At 41.5% G+C, this 18,310-nt stretch overlaps 1 protein-coding gene across 2 annotated transcripts in view; it reads left to right on the forward strand.

Annotated features, from left to right (window-relative positions):
* Positions 1-2,938: 2,938 nt before the first annotated feature.
* Positions 2,939-18,310, forward strand: part of fn1a (fibronectin 1a) — a 32,963-nt gene continuing 17,591 nt past the window's right edge. The window contains exons 1-18 of one of the 2 annotated variants that reach the window (XM_078261537.1): positions 2,939-3,238; positions 4,308-4,433; positions 4,585-4,722; positions 5,066-5,197; positions 5,429-5,566; positions 6,068-6,226; positions 6,822-7,019; positions 7,139-7,321; positions 7,661-7,837; positions 11,328-11,483; positions 11,930-12,058; positions 12,288-12,431; positions 15,931-16,052; positions 16,246-16,414; positions 16,829-17,014; positions 17,261-17,389; positions 17,605-17,694; positions 17,812-18,006. In XM_078261537.1, the coding sequence (XP_078117663.1) occupies positions 3,109-3,238; positions 4,308-4,433; positions 4,585-4,722; positions 5,066-5,197; positions 5,429-5,566; positions 6,068-6,226; positions 6,822-7,019; positions 7,139-7,321; positions 7,661-7,837; positions 11,328-11,483; positions 11,930-12,058; positions 12,288-12,431; positions 15,931-16,052; positions 16,246-16,414; positions 16,829-17,014; positions 17,261-17,389; positions 17,605-17,694; positions 17,812-18,006 (2,701 nt within the window). In that variant the 5' untranslated portion in view covers positions 2,939-3,108. The remainder of the gene's footprint in view (positions 3,239-4,307; positions 4,434-4,584; positions 4,723-5,065; positions 5,198-5,428; positions 5,567-6,067; positions 6,227-6,821; positions 7,020-7,138; positions 7,322-7,660; positions 7,838-11,327; positions 11,484-11,929; positions 12,059-12,287; positions 12,432-15,930; positions 16,053-16,245; positions 16,415-16,828; positions 17,015-17,260; positions 17,390-17,604; positions 17,695-17,811; positions 18,007-18,310) is intronic. The other variant, XM_078261538.1, reaches the window with a different exon arrangement.

Genomic DNA, 18,310 nt, shown 5'->3' on the forward strand with positions numbered 1-18,310 from the left:
TGTGAGGGAGTAAAAAAAACTAGGAACTTTTGTAAATAAATGATGGTGAAAAAGCTACTTTACCCAGTTTTTGGACAAACTTAGAATGTCAAAGTATGTATGAAAAAAATCAAAGATCACTAAAACAAGCCACTACCCAGTGGAAGTATTAAATCTAGTGGTTAGCGCTTTCAGTTGGTTTCAGTGGATAACTGCATTTTAATGTAACATAACTATCTCACTACATTAGACTGATATGATTACCTCATTATTACGGCATGCTGTAGCTTCCTCTCCTCTGCTATGAGGCCCGAGGCTGATTGTCCCTGTGCGGTCCAAATTTAGCAATTTTCTGTTGTCACGAGCTCTAAGTTCAAGCTCAACACAGAAACACAACATTGTCAATGCCTCTACGGATAATAAGAAATGCACTTGAGGTGTAAAACTGCGGTCAGTAGTATCAGATGACCTTTTCATCTCTTCACCTTTGCGTGATGTTGCCATCAGACAAACATGTCCATATATAGATGAGGAGAGGAGATGAATGGATAGAAAGACCATAAAGTACTGTTAACTATCAGAGGAAGATTAGTTGAATATGTGGACAGACAGACAAGCAGATTGCATTTACACTGTAAGTCTGTAACTGAAAACACATGGGGCTTCTCTGCTCAGAAGTGATGTACCCTTACAAAATGTGAATGCAGGGCTTCACTCAGGGTGACCTGCATGCATCCTTTTAAATAAAATGACTCTGAGCTACTATTCCCATAGACAGGAATACAATTGTTGAGTCTTTGAGTTTTACCAATCTTCTCTGTCTTGGTTTCAAAGAGAAGAAACCACAGACAGTGTTATGGCATGTCCACATTCCAGCCAACAGATTTCCCATGCATGGGACAAAATGCAACAGATGAGTCCAATGGCATATCAAACTAATTTCCTCCTGCATCATTTTGTGCGGAACAAATGCTCAATGAGAGACGGTGTGAACACGAATGTCACGGTAGAGCCAAATGATGCCAACACAAAACACCTTGAAAATGTGCTGTAGATTTCCTGACACACATAAGACAACCCACATGGCCCGAGTTAGAGAGCCTGCACTCCCTTTTCACTATGGCTTGATTGATTTGATTTGCCGGCTGACTGAGGATTAATCTGTTTTACTGCTCTAACAGCTGAGCTCATGACATCGCAGAGGAAATCATGACACCGAGTGTGCCGTTTTTCATTTTTGTCAGGAATGGATTGGTCTGAAAGTGCTTTATGTGAAGCGCACATTACATGTACTGTAAGTGTCAACGACGATCTAGCGGGTTGCTTGAAGATTTTGTTTTTGTTTGTATCAAAGTGTCTGCATCATCATTACGTGGGACATTTATTTTAAAGACTTGGCTGATGCATCCATTGCCCCAAGGTGGACACAAAACAACTGTTTCTGTTATTGAAGAGACATTTAGGGACTCACCATGATATGACTGTTTCAACCTCAAAAATGTCTAGAAGTGACTAAACTTGTGACTTAGGATGACGTTTGCACTCATGGAAAATGGAAACAAATGAGTGATTAGGCAAAATTGAAGCGTTACTGTAGGTTTCCATTTACAAAGTGGTCACTATTTTATATTACATATAACAGAAAAGGTTACCAACATGGAGAAATAAGGACAAAAGGATAACGCTTAAGGAACCTTATTAATATTATTAATATTCCAATTGCAAAACCAAACACAAATGCCTAACTAAGTGGCTTTTCTAAAAATGAATAAACTTTAAATGTACACAAGGTTTTTCCCACTAAGCGACACATGGAAGTTCTGAACAAAACAGTCACTAAGGGACAGATGAAGAGCACTCCTCTTGCTTTATAAGGTGTAAAAGACTTTTAAAATGAGCCAGTGACAACAATCCATGCACAGGAGAAAAGTATCAACTGATTACAACTGATAAGAAAGGCCAGAGAGCGAGCCAGAGAGAGTAAAAGAGAGAAGAAGAAAGTTGATCTCTTGACTTGCACATTACAGACGTTAGCCAGCTCACAGAAGACATTCAGACATTGAAACTTTACGCTACTGGAGACTTTCCAGACAATGACGCCATTGACCTAATTCCTGCAGATCACTACCCGGACTGTATAAAACCTATAGGCCAATATAATGCATGGCATCAACGCCTTGCAGCAATGTTGTGCTGCTTAACACTCAATGACAATATCACATAGCAATGAAGACACAGACCCCTCGATATTTGATGGTAGGTATGAATTTGTGCAAAATTAAGTGGGAGAGGCTTTCCTTCTAGTGAAAGAAACACTGTGTTCTACATTGTATTTCAAATCTAGTGAATTGTCATGTATGTGTCAAGCACACCTGGGACTCTTCAGACACAATTTGGGCATTTGGTTGTATAAGTGACTAAGACAACAGTAAAATTATAGGAGGTTTGAGTTTACTGGTGGTGGATTTTAATTTTCTCCCTGGATGAAATTTCAAGGGAGAGAGAGAGAGTAGAGGATGCACCCCTGTGGCCAACAGGGTCCTAATCCCAGAACCTTTACAGTAGATACAGTATAGTAGATGTGCAGGGGCCAGGGCCCTACAGTTTTAACCAGGTGGGGTAATACAAATCTGCTAATGGGGCGTTGCCGGATCATGATTTCAAAGACATTTTAAAGTTTGATTAAGCCCACTTCAGTGTTGCAGGTTGCATGGACACAAGCATGGTATTTCTAAAATAATACTTTTGTCTTACCTTATGGTTTAAAAAGAAAATATTAGGAGGAAGAGCTTATGACCTGGAATTTGTAACCATGTTTGTTTCGTAAAAGTTTGTCCGCCTAACTTCTTGTACGTGCTGCGTGGGTAGTCGGTCTCTTTGTTGGACCTCCCTCCTCCGGCTGAAACTAAGCCATGCCCAGATAAATCACTCCCACAGACTGGTAACCTGCACACTGGGGCCGCGGACTGGAGAGAGGAGAGGAGCGGAGTTATCTGGGAGGTAGGAGCGCAGCAGAAAATAAGAGTTGCACTGGAACCGACTACTCTCCGTCCCTGAGTGAAATAAACTTTGCACAAGGAGCACCTGTAAACACTTTATGCAATAGCTGAGTGGCTTGCGTTACACATTATGTCCGGCAGCACCATAGCCAGGGTGCTGGTTGCGCTCTGTATCTGGAGCGCGGTGAACTGCTTGCCCAGAGGGACGCGCAGGACTCGGAGACAAGGGCAGCAGCATCATGTCCCCTCAGTCTCTCAGGGTAAGTGTTTTTTATGTTATTTCAAGTTATTAGTCACAGGACTGATTTCGTGTAGAAGTAAATTGTTCCTTAACCAGAGGTCACTTACGGAACTTCAGAGAGTTTGAGGGTAAATAATGAAATTAGAGTTCATTTCGATCATGTGTTGACATGTTAGTTGAGATGGAAAGCAACATGTACATAGTCAAGTCATACCTAACAGGACACTTCTTTTCAGGTCGTGTCCCTGTAGTCTCTCCTGTGTGTTTTATTATTTTACAATAAAAACGATTGGGAACCCCATATATTAGTTTGTGACTGAGGTTGAACGCCACAACAAGCATAAATAATTGTTGATCTCTGATTTTGGAGTCATTGGATTAACCTCAACTCCAACAACATTTCTGATCTCCTCAACTTCATCCGTGTGTGAATGCTGACGAGAGAGAGAGAGAGAGAGAGAGAGAGAGAGAGAGAGAGAGAGAGAGAGAGAGAAGAATTAAAAAAAAAGTCTTTCTTCTTTCAATTTTTAAAGTTGAAAAATAAGTCATGAGATGTTAACAAAGAACATGCCTGGTGTGAGGGGGAGGGGGGGGACTAAAGGTGGCTATAATTCTCCACTCTGTGCAACTGATTTATTACTCAGCCCTGGGGGCCTTTGAAGTCAAGTCAACACATCCAGGGTCAATTTCACTGACATGGGTGGAGTCTTGTCCCACAATAAAGTGTTTATTCTTATTTAGGGTTTGCTTTTTTTGGGATAGCAAAAACCTTTGTCTTTTGATACTGGTCTGTGTTTTACTGGTCTGTGATTTGTAGTTATGGTCAGGGATAGCCCATTTTCCAGTGTCTTCATTTGTCTTTCCATTTTGAAGGACATGGTAAGCAGGTACAGTGTTTGTGGGTGTGTGAGGGTGGAGTGTTTTCTTTCACTCACATTTTCCCTACACTGTGTGTGTTTTTAAGTGTAGGAGCAAAGGGAGGAGGTGCGTTTTATTTGACCTCCTGGTGCCTGATTCTAGCTGGTACCAAAGTCTCATCAGCTGTATTTGTTTTTGTTCTCTTTCCCCCCACCCCCCTCTCCTGTCAGATGGTTGTAGAGAGAATGGTCAGTTCTATGGTATTAATGATCAGTGGGAACGGCCGTATTTGGGCAGTACTCTGGTCTGTACCTGCCATGGAATCGCTGGCATCAAGTGTAAAAGCAAACCTGAAGGTTAGTATGTGTGTATTGGTCTCATTCATTTTTAAACTGTGTCCAGAAATCACATCTTTTGCATAATTTCCCTCACCAGTCCATCTTAATTTCCCTCATCCTTTAACAAAAACACAGAACATAACCCTTTTCCTTTGTTTTCTCTCTCCAGCAGAGGAAACATGCTTTGATAAGATCAACCAGAAGTCCTATAATGTGGGAGAAACCTATGAGAGACCCAAGGATGGCATGATCTGGGACTGTACCTGTATTGGATCAGGGAAGGGCAAGATCAGTTGCACCATCGGCAGTAAGTTTGTGTTTTGTGTGTGTGTTTTCTGTGAGTGCCTGCTCTACAAGGAGCTGCCCCACTGCCATTAACTGTTCTAACCCCAGACCAAACATCCTAGCTCAAGTGTTTCTGTGTATATCCTGGTCTTCCAGACTGAGGCCAGTAAACGGGTTAATCTCCATGTTCTCCACAGCTGATTAGCAACTGGTGCTGTGCAGCTGTTAGCACTTAGCCGGGTGGTTAGATAATGGGAGAAATGTCTGAGTGTGTGTTTCTTTTCCTTTGATTTCTATTTGTGCAAACGCACCCAGGCATATGGATCTCTGTCTAAAATCATCCTTTTTCCCTTCTATCAACCCAGACCGCTGTCATGAGGGTGGGGCTTCATATAAGATCGGTGACACCTGGAGGAGACCCCACGAAACGGGAGGCTACATGTTGGAGTGTGTCTGTCTGGGTAATGGCAAGGGAGAGTGGACCTGCAAACCTGTCGGTGAGTCATTCAGACAGCCACTGACTAACATACGGCTGTATTTACCTGATGGGAAAACTGGCTGATTTAGTTAGCCAGAAAATTTAGGATGATGGATTATCATTATTATTTATTATTCATTCTCTTATGTTTTACAGGCGGTTAATAAATAGACTTAACTTTTAGGGTATTTTTGTATTGAGTGTTTCATACAAAAGATTTTAGTAGCTCATGAGTCTCTGTTACCTGCAGCTGAGCGTTGCTATGACAACTCGGCGGGAACATCATATGTTGTTGGGGAGACATGGGAGAAGCCATACCAGGGATGGATGGTGGTGGACTGCACCTGTCTGGGAGAGGGAAGCGGACGCATCACATGCACCTCCAGAAGTAAAAAAAAACCTTGATTTATTTCTTCCATCTATCGAACTATCACCTCCCCAGTTTTTGTATGTTTCCTTTTTCCTACTCTCTAGCTAACAGTGTATCTTATGATTTGTTGGACGATTTTAACAGGCTGTTAAGGAATTGTTTACCAGTTGTGTTTCCAATTAAGACCATTACTTGCATCCTTAATGATGCTGGCTGATGTAACGGGTGAAACGGAATGTTATTCCCCTGTTGGCTTGCTGTCGCATGCAAGACTTCAGGGTGGCCTTGCACGTTTGTAGTGGAGGTAATCAATACATTGTTATCATGCATGTTATCAACAAAGTCTCAAGGCACAACGATGGAAACAGCTGGAGGCCAGGAGGAACTTCTCCCCACAGAACCACTGCAGGCTTTTAAACGTGCACTCTTGCACATTAACCTAAATGTTTCCCACCCAAAAGGGCCACGTTGCTGTCTCACAGTTTCCATCTATTTCTAATTAATTCCTCTCATGCCTAGATCGCTGTAACGACCAGGATACTCAGAACTCCTACCGTATTGGTGATACCTGGACCAAGACAGACGCCCGAGGCCACTCGCTCCAGTGTCTTTGCACAGGGAACGGCCGAGGGGAGTGGAAGTGTGAGCGACATGCTTCACTTCACACCACTGGCCTGGGTGAGAAATGATAATACCCCCGTCTCTTTCCTCCTGGTCTCTGTATGGAGAGAAGAATGTATACCAAAAACAGATGCTGTGAGGAGGGAGAGATAAGAAGTGCCTAGTGTCCAAGTGTTGAAGTGAGAAAGATGTGTCTTGTAACTCATGACCATGAGCTCATGAGAAAGAGAGAAGGGGAACAGGGAAATGAAGAGGAACAAATCATCATGGGAAAGTCAGTGGGAGAAATGTGCTTAAAGTGATTATTGGGGTGAGACAGAAATGTATGCCCGTTGTGACTCAGGGACAGCAAAAAACTCAAACGGAACATGTTAATAACTCTGTGCAGTCCTCTTTCAGTCTAAATAAAAGCCAGATATGTATTTCATTGTGTACATTATACAGTATAACACACATAACTATGTTGTTTCAGCTGAAGTCATGTATAGACTTTTTCTTCAAGTGACAGTTGCATGTTGAGAGATATTTATTCTTGTTTTAATTTAATTAAAATGTTATGTTTGAGTTACTATTATCACTTAATCTTTTAATTTGGGATGTTTTCATGTGATAACATAGCTACCCCTGACCTGGATCCAACTTTACATTCCAGGCACTGGCTCTCGTGTGATCACTAACATCCAGCCTGCAGTCTACCAGCCTGCCACTCTGCCTGAGCATGCCCAGGAGGGACCCTGTCGGACAGATGCAGGACTGTCGTACTTCATCGGCCAGCGCTGGATGAAGAACCAGGGAACCAAGCAGATGATCTGTACCTGTCTTGGCAATGGAGTCAGCTGTGAACAGTGGGGTAAGAGATATGTCCTTGTCTTTACAAATTCACAGCATTCATCAACAGTGGCCATAATTGTAAGGATATGTTTTTTAGTAATATTTACTGTATTTGTGTGTGCTTCTGTCTTCACACAGATGGACCACCTCCAGTGTATGGTGGCAACTCTGGAGGTCAGCCCTGTGTGTTTCCCTTTGTCTATAAGGGGAAGACCTACCACTCTTGTATCTCGGATGGACGCAGTGATGGACAGCTCTGGTGTTCCACCTCCTCTGACTATGAGGCAGACCAGAAATATTCTTTCTGTACAGAGAAGAATGGTGAGCAGATGGTCCAGCTAATATGCTCTAATGTTACACACACTGGTGTACCGAACAGTACTGTATATCATTTTGACATTCGAAAAAAAGAGAGTAGACTGTTTCATTTTGCTATTCAGAAAGACAAACAGTGGCAAGTCTTTCTTGAGAAAAATCTTCTCAGATACGTTAACACTTGCTAGATTTATCTTGGGGGAAAAGGCAGCTAGCCTAGCGTGGTTATGTTAGTTGCATGCAAATGTAAAAACAGGAGCGTTATTGGGGTTTGGATATTGATATATTGATAACTCATAGTGATTACAATTTATATGTTTTTTTTATTTATTTATTTTTTAACAGTAATTGTGGCAACCCGAGGCGGTAATTCTAACGGTGCTCTGTGCCAGTTCCCCTACCTCTATAATGGCCGAAACTACACTGACTGTACTGCAGATGGACGTAGAGACGGCATGAAGTGGTGCGGGACCACAACAGACTATGATGCAGAACAGCGCTTTGGGTTCTGTCCTATGGCTGGTAAGTCTCTGCCTGTGTTGGAGAGAGAGGAAAGGAAGGGAACACAGATGTTGGGGCTGGAGGTGTTGGTGTTGTTTGAAGTTGTGTGGTGCTGAAAGCAGATTTAGGCCATACTATTCTAAATAAATTCTAAATTTTAAAATGTCACTCAAATGCCCATAAAAAAACGGAACTTTTAAAACTGCTTTTTACATTCTTCACATCAGTTTCAAAATGGTTGTTTTTCAACTAAGTTTGCGAGCCATGGGGGCCACCAACGTGATTAGCACGGCTAATTGCAATGTCCCTCCCAATCTTAAATAAAATGTATCTCCGCCCAGTCTGAATCAACGAGTTACCATGGCCTTTGTATTAAGACCATTCTTTGAGGATGAAAAGATTTGATGTGTAACCTTATTAAATTTACATAAAAGCTATTATCAGAGTGATGTTAAAAAGTAGTGAGGGCTGTTGGCACAGACAAAATCTAATTTACAGTTCTTACAACGTTTATTTAAACTGTAGCCAAATTCACATTGAGGTCATTGCCTTGTAAGAAATGTGTTGTATCGGTGTCAATTAAGTCTCCATGGGTAACAAAAGAGGCTGAAGCCAGTGAAACACTAGGGGGTCATTGACACTGCACTCATGTATGTGAAGGAATAATGAAATGGTAATGATGATACCAACATGCCGTTAAACAAAGAGTAAAAAACTATGACAAACAAGAGGAATTATTTAGATATCGGAGCTAATGCATGTTGATGTCCAGATAAACCTAATAGTCTAATTTAAAAACTACATAACTATGGCGGGTATTGCTTAAGCCAGTTAAAACACAACTGAGTGGTCACAACAAATGTCTTTGAATGGCTGTGAATGTCTTTTTTTAAAGGCGGCTCCAAGGTAGCTAATATCTTTAAACATAACTGAAGATGAACACTGAGGCTTATCTTGGGCTTTGCTTGAATTTAGTGTGTGCACGGTTTGAGTGCAGTCAAATGTAGTGACACAATATCAATATCCAAAAAATAGGAAGCTTTAATTTAAAGGAAATCCTTCTTACTGCTGTCTACATCAAAGTAGACTTCAAGGTAAACCGATAGAAGATGAATAGCCTGTTTGGCAGCAGACTGTAAAATGTCGATAGTACACAGTGGAAACATTATAGGACTAATCTAAGATAAAGTAGTCTTTGAATTCTAAGAAACATGAAGCGCTGGATTTATTTTATCTCATAAGAACTTATCTTTTGTATGCACTGTGGCAAGATAGATGGGGGATCCTTTTTAAGAAGTTCAAATATTTGAAACTTGTTTAACTCTAATCTGAAGTCAAAGGGTTCTGCTGTGTGCAGAAGTAAAGACTTGACACGTGTGCATGAAAATAGCCTATGGAATAGTAGTTATTGTGCTTAACAAGTAAATAGAATGTAATGGAATGATGGATAGTACTGATTTTTAAGATTTTTTTAAAAAGCTATAATTTTCTTCAGAATTTCTTTATGCCTTCTTCAGCCCTGGGACCCATCTTTGGGCCGACACCCTGTCGTTAACAATGCCCTGTCAAGTAAAAGGAAAAAAAACAGCGTTCATGCCCTTTAGCCAGTGTCAGAGTGTCAGTCCAGCAATTAAAGCACCAGGGGGTCTTTGATATTAACATTAATGACTTCACAGGGATTGTCAAAACAAACAAGGTACTTGAGATGTTAATGGCTGTGTTTAAAGGACGGTAATTGTCTGGAGCCCCTTCTGCTCCACCTGTGGCAGTCCTCCGGGAAGATGCCGGATAGAGTTATCTGGTGACTGCCATGTGTTCTTGGGATGGCAGTGCAACGGTCTCCGCCTCCATTATGCTAACTGACCCATTTACATGATTAGATCCACTGTATTCTCTCTACGTCTGTGACACTCACAAACATGACAATTGTGAAAAAGCACCAGATCATCCTTCAGCTATAGTCAACTGGAAAGGATGGGGTAAAAACACACCCAGACATGGCCTCCAATCATTTTGAACACAAGCCATACTGGAAAAACCTGGATTTTATTCATTGACTAAGGCGTTGAGGAATATTAGCTTGAACTGCATTCATATAACATTTATCACAAACCTTTTAAATCATGACAATGATTACTTACAATATACAATCATATGGATTACATGTAGTACACCAGCACATAATCTGATCATTCAAATGGCTAAATTAACTTATCTTAAACCACTGCCCAGTTTCATGACTTTTCTATACCATGTCCCCTTTATTTCGGCCCCAAGTCACAGCTTTGTTTCATAGCCACCAAATCAAGTCCAAACGGTCTTTACTTCCAGGAACCAGATGGTCTGGCTCTCGTCTAGATTCTGCCTGGCAGGAAAAGTCCGGGCTGGGTTCCAAGACAGCAGATCTGCCCTTTATCTCCACCTCTACCTCCCTAGTCCCTACCCTATATGGAGAGTTAAACAGATATGCACATGGGCATGCATGCATATCAGCTTTGTCTGCTCCTCTAGCTCTACAGCACCATCATTTAAGAAATGTCACTTAGTCTGTAACTGACTCATGTGTTTTAACAATAAATGCTAGTTTTTGCCACCATTGCAATCTCTTGTAAGCTCTGCTGCTGCTCTTGCTCCTTCCTTAAATGTAGATACAGGTCAACACCCAACAAAAGAGGTTAGAATCTGCACTAAAATAACCAGTAATGTGATGAACCTCTGTTCAACAGTCAAATTCCATTAACATTTTCTTACTACTGAAACACACACACACACACACACACACACACACGTACACACACACACACACACATACACAAACACAGTGTGAGAGATTTGTAAAGCAGGGAGGTACTTAGAACACACACACAGTGATAGATTTGCAAAGCAGGGAGGTACTTAGAACACACACACACACACACACACACACACACACACACACACACACACACACACACACACACACACACACACACACACACATAGGACAGGTTTTTGCCTGTCCCAACCACATTCACAAACTTTCTATCTTTCCGGATTAAACACTACTCACTCTTTTAATGACCGGAGAACATATGGAGAACACACACAGCCATTCATACACACAAGAACACGAGACAGCTGTTTCTGGCTTTCAATTTAGGAAAGTCTTCTTCGTTTCTATGGACACAGGTGTTCTGTGGTGATTGTATCCTCTACAGACGTGACAGTGTGTAGTAATTGCAGGGTATAATCTGTGATCTCCAAAGGGAATCATTCATCATACTTCGTTTGTGTCTGCTTTTATCACGAAGCCGATACGCACCGCTTGTGTTACTAACAAGGTTTGTATGATGTGTTCATACGTGTTTGGATACATCTTTAGTGTGGTGTAGTTTGGTTTGTATTTTCAACTAAAGTTGTGAATGGGTTTGTTCCAGTTTTTGCCCAAAAGTCCAAACTGGAGTCAGATTGAATGAAGATCAAAACATATTAGTATATGCTTTTGTAACTGGTTTTGTCCTGTGTTTTCTAGACCATGAAGAAGTGTGTACGGCCAATGAAGGGGTGATGTACCGCGTGGGAGACCAATGGGACAAACGGCACGATGTTTTGGGACACATGATGCGATGTACCTGCGTCGGCAATGGCAGAGGGGAATGGAGTTGTGTTGCTTACTCCCAGATTAAAGGTGTGTGTTTGTTTGTGTGCGTGATAGTAACAGCGAGAGACAGAATAGGTTACATAGAGGAAGAAAAGGTGATTGAGAGCTGCTGTTTTTGTCTGTATGTGTGTGGGGTAAAAATTAGAGAGTAAAATTAGTATACTCTGAGTGAAGATGTGAAAGGTCACGTGATATATAATCACTCACCTGCCAAAAGGTCAAAGGTGAGACTGGCCACCTGCACTTTAGTTGCACCTGCATCGCATCACACACACACACACACACACACACACACACACACACACACACACACACACACACACACACACACACACACACACACACACAGAGGGAAAGAGCACACAAGAGCAGATTTGCAAAAGCAGTGAGGTACTTAGAAAAGAAGTTTTAGCATTTTCCTCCTTCATGACATTGCATGTTTTCATATATTTGTGCTTGTTTGTCTGTTGCAGACCAGTGTATTGTAGATGGTCTGACCTACGAGGTGAACCAAACCTTCACCAAACAACATGAGGAGGGCTACATGATGAACTGCAGCTGCTTTGGACAGGGGCGTGGTCGCTGGAAGTGTGATGCCATTGGTGAGTTTACCATCTTACAGGCTGCACCATTTTCTCTGTGTTTCCTAACTCTCAACGACATGCAAACATTAATTTGATGTATTATTCCAAATTCTACTCCTAAACTTTGTATTAGTCTAATCCTTTTTTACTGGTTTTCGTCTGCGTCACATATTTGAGTGGAGAAGCATTAGTGCCAGCTCCAGTGGTCCCTGTTGCATTACCTGGTTTTATGTGACTCTGCCCTCAGATCAGTGCCAGGAGCCGGAGACGAGGGCCTTCTATAAGATCGGAGACTCTTGGGATAAAGTCATCCAAGGAATCATGTATAAGTGCTATTGCTATGGCAACGGCATTGGAGAGCTCAGCTGCGAGCCCCAGCAGTCCTACCCTGGTAAGATGCTAAACATACATTCAGCAATGTAGTGTATATAATGTAAGGAAATTGTCAAGCCCTCAAGAGATTTTGCTTGAAACTATGCCTTGTACATTAGGGTGTAAAAGGCTTTGCTGTGAAATGTTGCAAATCAACTTACATGTAGAGTTTCCCGCTCAGAAACATTAGTGTGTTATCCTTATTATAATGACTAATTATAACTTTTACCACCTAGTCAACTTTTTCAGAAAAAAAGTCCTGTCCCGATCTTGTCACTTTGACTCCTGGTCCTGTTTCAGTCTCTTGTACTATTTTATTATGTTGACTGCTGTTTAAGAGTTAGGTGGCACCTCTCACCATCTAATTTTAGTAGTAGTAAGTTGTTTAAGCTTTGGGTCTTTTAAGACGAAAGCCAGGTGGACGGCTATATAAATTCTGGCATTGTACATGATAAAGAATGGGCAAAATGTTCACAATAGCTGTAAAATAGATATTTAATCCTCAGTAAGGATGTGTTCAGTAATAGTGATGGTAAAGTAAGCTAACTTTACAAATTGCACTCTAACTCCTGCAGTGAAACCTATTTGTTTAAGTCACCTCGAAAATGAGGCCCTTGACTTTGATGTAAAACAGACAGAAATGATAGGGGGTGTGATTTCCTGTTTTACAGATACACCCCCTACTCTGAGCCTTTGTTCTTGCTAGCATGTGGTACATCCCCTGTGCTGTTGCCACAGCTGTACAAAAAACCACAGTGCACGTGTGTGTATACACCCCCCCCCCACACACACACACACACACACACACACACACCTACCACATGCACACACCTTTTAAAGCCTGTTGAACAACAGTTTTCAATTTTGTGGCTTTTAGAAAGCACTTTAAATTAAACCTCATGTCTTAGCCAGTATCATTTAGAATAAAGTCATGCTTCATTACACAACATTATGCAGGCTTGATGGTTAAGTTACCTCATTCCTGCCGACTTGAAACCAAGGTTGGCTAGACAGCATCACTGCACACCAATCTTTAGAAAAGGATTTCTCACAGTTTTGTCTTGACTTTAAGTTCTCTCCTACATAGGTCTGTGTCCCTTCTGCACCCTATGTTGTTGACTTATTAGTGTTCTGCCCCCTTTTGTCATTATAACTGACCATGTTCGTCAGCTTCTTGAATGGCATCCCCCAATAAAACAACATGCAATTATGTTCCCATTCCTTACCCATTTCCTCTTATTATTTGTAAAATAATGATGCACATTTACAGTATCAATGAGGCTGTGAAGCTATGCTAATGGAAACAGAACTTGAAGTTCGACAAATCTTACGTAAAGGAACATTTGAACTAGTACTTGTTTGCTCTGTGTGGGAAGCAGGTTGACGGGAGATAGAAAATGCAGGGCACTATTTCTCCATAAGTGGCTATAATAGCAACCAGCTGTGAACTTGCTCTGTGTGTGTGTGTGTGTGTGTGTGTGTGTGTGTGTGTGTGTGTCTGTGTGTGTGTGTGTGTGTGTGTTTGGCGAGGCATCCAAAATACAGTATGCAAAGATTTAAGGGCAGCAAGAGGCAAAGCCAGACTCCGAGTCAGTTGGCTGGGTACAACACCATAAAAGGTAAAAATGGAAAACCCAAATGAAGCATTTTTTTAAGGGGGTTTTGATAAGTCTCAGATTTAGCGCTACATTGTTAAGATCTTCGAGAAAAGAAAAAAAATGTTTGTTTTCTTTTCTGCCGTCTGAGTTTATCTCGCCTTGTCTGGAGTGTAATTTACTCTTTAATCTTTTGGGGCATTTCTTATTGTTAGGATGACTCTCATCATTACTTCCTTTTACTGTGGTCCTTATCACGACCTTGCGGTGCATCCGTCTTTATCAAGAATCAATGTTATGTCTGTGTGTGCAAAGTAAAGGGGGATGTGTGCATGTATGTGTGTGCTTGTAAGTTACACAGATGTGTGCATGTAATGCTAGGAGATTGTGTGTGTGTGTGTGTGTGTTTGTGTGTGTGCGTGCGCACATGCAGTTCATCCACTGCAAGTGTGCATCCGTTTTCATTTGCATCCCACATGTGATTCGATGTAACCCTTACCCTCGCAAGTGGCCTGTGGGTCTGTAATAGGCAATAATTGGTCCCAGATTGTTTTTGAGGTTTGTCTATCTGCTAGCAACTCCTGGTTAACCGAGCCACTTGCTCAGAAACTTTGATTACAGGTCTGCTATTTGGAAAAGTGGTTAGAAAACCTCAGTTCTTTATAGAAGCTACCAGTTTTTTTATCAGCACAGCTTATGTCACGAGTCTGCTTGCCACATGACTTCTGTTTACATTAAAGATGACTCGATGCCATTTTGTTCATTCCCGAAACCAGTAAAGAAACTTCAATTTCGAGCTTCTGCCGATATCATTTTTCTTTCTCTGCTAAGCCTTTTCTTTATATATATATATATATATATATATATATATATATAGGAGCTCAAATGTGCGTATTGTGTCATTACTACATCTGACAGAATCTGGCACTTCTTTATTGCGAAAAGTTGCACTCCCGGCTTCTATTAGATGTAGTGTTTGAGCTCCTGTCAACTACAAAACTCGCCACCACAAGGTTTTCCAGGCATTGAAATCCACGTTTCTAGGACTGAAATGGGCTTATACAGCACAATGACTTCCATGATTTTGTGTTATCAGCTTGGCTGTATCGTTTTCAACGAGGCAACTTTTTGTTGTTTCAGCATACCTTTTTTCACTGGATGCATGTTGTTTGAAGAGCTTTGTCATATACCGTTCTGTGATGCTTCTGCAAGTGTTTTTACCTTTAACCTAATTATGTCAATCACATGAGGACGTACAAGCCAATGACAAAGCCCTCATGATAAAGATTGCTGAATTGTTCTGCTTATACACTATTATACTACTATAAATCCTGAGTTTAGAGATGAAAGATTAAAGAACAGTCTGTCAAAGAAAAGTATGAGGGAATAAAGAACATTAACAGCAGTCTCCCTGTGGAATTAGTCCACTATATTTCCACTTGTTGTTTGTAAGCTGGCCTCTAAATGCTGCTCTTTTAATGAAACATGTCCACAGCAAGAGAATAGTGAAGGTTAGAAACATGATGAAATAGAGAAGGTTAAAGAGAAGAGAAAGGAGGGTAAAGGGCTTCTTCCCACTCCCCAGCTGTTGAAATCTGGGCTGGAATCTCACAGGGACGTGCTAGTTTTCCCTCACTCTTTCTCTGTTCGGTTCAGCAATATGCTGCTGCACACTCACTAATACTCACGTACTGTTAAATTGGCTTATGTAAAACTGCAAGTTTCTGAAATTTCTCAGATTGTAGAAGAGCCAGTATCTCGCCATGTTTGCCTCCCAACGTTAAGATCTAACTAAGTTGTTCTCAATATATCACATTATAATATCTTTACAGTAGACAGCGAAGCTCCTGGTCTGTTCTGAATAACTGCTTACCTCTCTGTTCTCTCTCTCTCTCTCTCTCTCTCTCTCTATCTCTATCTCAGGTGGTAATCGTCCTGTTCAGGTGATCATAACTGAATCTGGAAACCAACCCAACTCCCACCCTATTCAGTGGAATGCCCCACAGTCTGCTCACATCACCCAGTACGTCCTCAAATGGAGAGTGGTGAGTTTCTTGATTGAGCTTTACAGTTAACAAAGAAATGATGCCTTGTCTTGCATCTCTCCACAGGATCTGATGCTGACGCAGCCTCTATTGACATATCTATCAGTCAACTCCTGTTCTGCACGCTAAGCTTTAAAATACTCTTGCATCTATTTTTTTTTGTTTTTCTAACATCATTCATCACATTTTACAGAAAAACACTCACAGCCCATGGAGAGAGGTGATGATCCCTGGCCATCTGAACTCCTACACCATCTCTGGTCTGAAGCCGGGCATCACCTACGAGGGTCAGCTAATCAGCGTTTTGCGGTTTGGGCGCCAAGAGGTCACGCGCTTTGACTTCACTACCAATTATGGATCATGTGAGTTGAGGGAGTCGACAGATCTCTGTACTGGCTTAGTTGCCGCATCGCTGATTAACCAACAGTATTGACAGTTAATGGGGCTACTTTTTCCATGCAAGCTGGTTTAGGCATGGGTATGTTTTTGTGCATATCACTGCTTAATGTGCACTGGTTTGCAAAGTAAATATGAAAGATGATATTGAAGACAGGGCTCTGGAAATGTGCTTGCAACATCATGAAATGGCAATATTTTGTGCTCTTAAAAAAAAATCAGTTTGGCTCCTGAAATGTAACTTTTATTTAACCAAGAACTCCTCACTGAGATTTAAAAACATTTATCCCAGAGTGTCCTGTTGCCAGTTCTGATCTCAGAGGCAGCAAGTAGCCAACTCACTTATTTTCCATCTCTGTCTTTGTCTGTTTCTCCTGTAGTAGCGACATCACAAGGCGTGACCGCCCAACCTCCGCCTATGGTTGACATCTCAGAGTCTGTGACCGAAATTACCTCCAGCAGCTTTGTCATCTCCTGGGTTTCCGCCTCTGACACAGTTTCTGGTTTTAGAATAGAGTATGAGCTCAGTGAGCAGGGACAGGCATCTGGACAACCACTGGTGCTAGGTAAGTGCATATATACACATATAAAAACATGAAAACATACACAAAAATACTGTTGGGTTTTGTACGGATGACGGCAAACATATTGTGATTTGTATTTTGGCCTGATTTCAAAATGAAAGACATTTTTACCAAGACAGTACTCTTTATCTGTCAGAGGTAAAAATGTTTTATATAGCTGCTTCAAAATATTTCTATGTATAAAAACAAATGTATTAATACAATCGTTTTTTTCTTTTCTTCTATCAGACCTACCCCACACAGCTACCTCAGTGAACATTAATGACCTTCTACCTGGGAGGAAGTACACTGTTAACGTCTATGAGATTACAGATAGCGGAGAGAACAACCTAATTCTTACTACTTCACAAACCACTGGTCAGTAGGAGCATACATTTTATATTCCTATCTTTTCTTCTATGTTCTTACCATTCTCACAAACATTGCAGCTGTTAGACTGAAATGTTGTTCTGAATCCCAGACCTGCAAGCTGCCTAATGAACATGTGCCAGGGACTATAAATTAAGTGATCCAGTAAAAAAAGCAGTGGTTGTAATTTTCCTTCTCACACCTAAACCCCATTTGTTCCATAGCCCCTGATGCTCCCGTTGAGCATGAAGTGGAGGAAGTGGGAGAAACTTCCATGGTGATCAGCTGGGAAAAACCTCTGGCTCCCATCACTGGTATGCTATGTCACAGCCAACATCTCTCACCATTCTGTTGCTAATTTGAACCCCTGCCTATTCATCTTTGACAGTCCCGAATGCACAATGAACTGTATGGTCTCTTCTTCCATGCAGGCTATCGTGTTGTCTACACGCCATCACTAGAAGGTGAAAGCACGGAGCTGACTCTCCCTGACACGGCAACATCTGTGACTCTGAGTGACCTTCTACCTGGGAAGTTGTACAACATCAGTATCTACTCTGTGGAGGACAGCCTGGAGAGTGAGCCAATCTTTGTGCAGGTCCACACCGCTGGAGATCCACAGCCAGGTAAAAGACTGAGATGTGTAAAAAAAAACACACAAGACACAATTGTTATTTGGAAAGGCTGAACTTGGTAAGCCTGAGTAAGGTTGCTTTTTCTCAGTGTGTGTGTATGTGTGTGAGACAGAGAGAGAGAGAGAGAGAGAGAGAGAGAGAGAGAGAGAGAGAGAGAGAGAGAGAGAGAGAGAGAGTGCAGGGCAAAGTTAAGACCAGTTGGATGGATTCCTGAAAAAGCTATCCTTAATATCTGGGTCTTTATTTTTAATGTAAAGTCCACAGTTTCTTCCATATGTGTATATTCAGGTTTTTG

Source organism: Sander vitreus, chromosome 11, assembly GCF_031162955.1.
Source record: "Sander vitreus isolate 19-12246 chromosome 11, sanVit1, whole genome shotgun sequence".
NCBI classification, from domain to species: domain Eukaryota; kingdom Metazoa; phylum Chordata; class Actinopteri; order Perciformes; family Percidae; genus Sander; species Sander vitreus.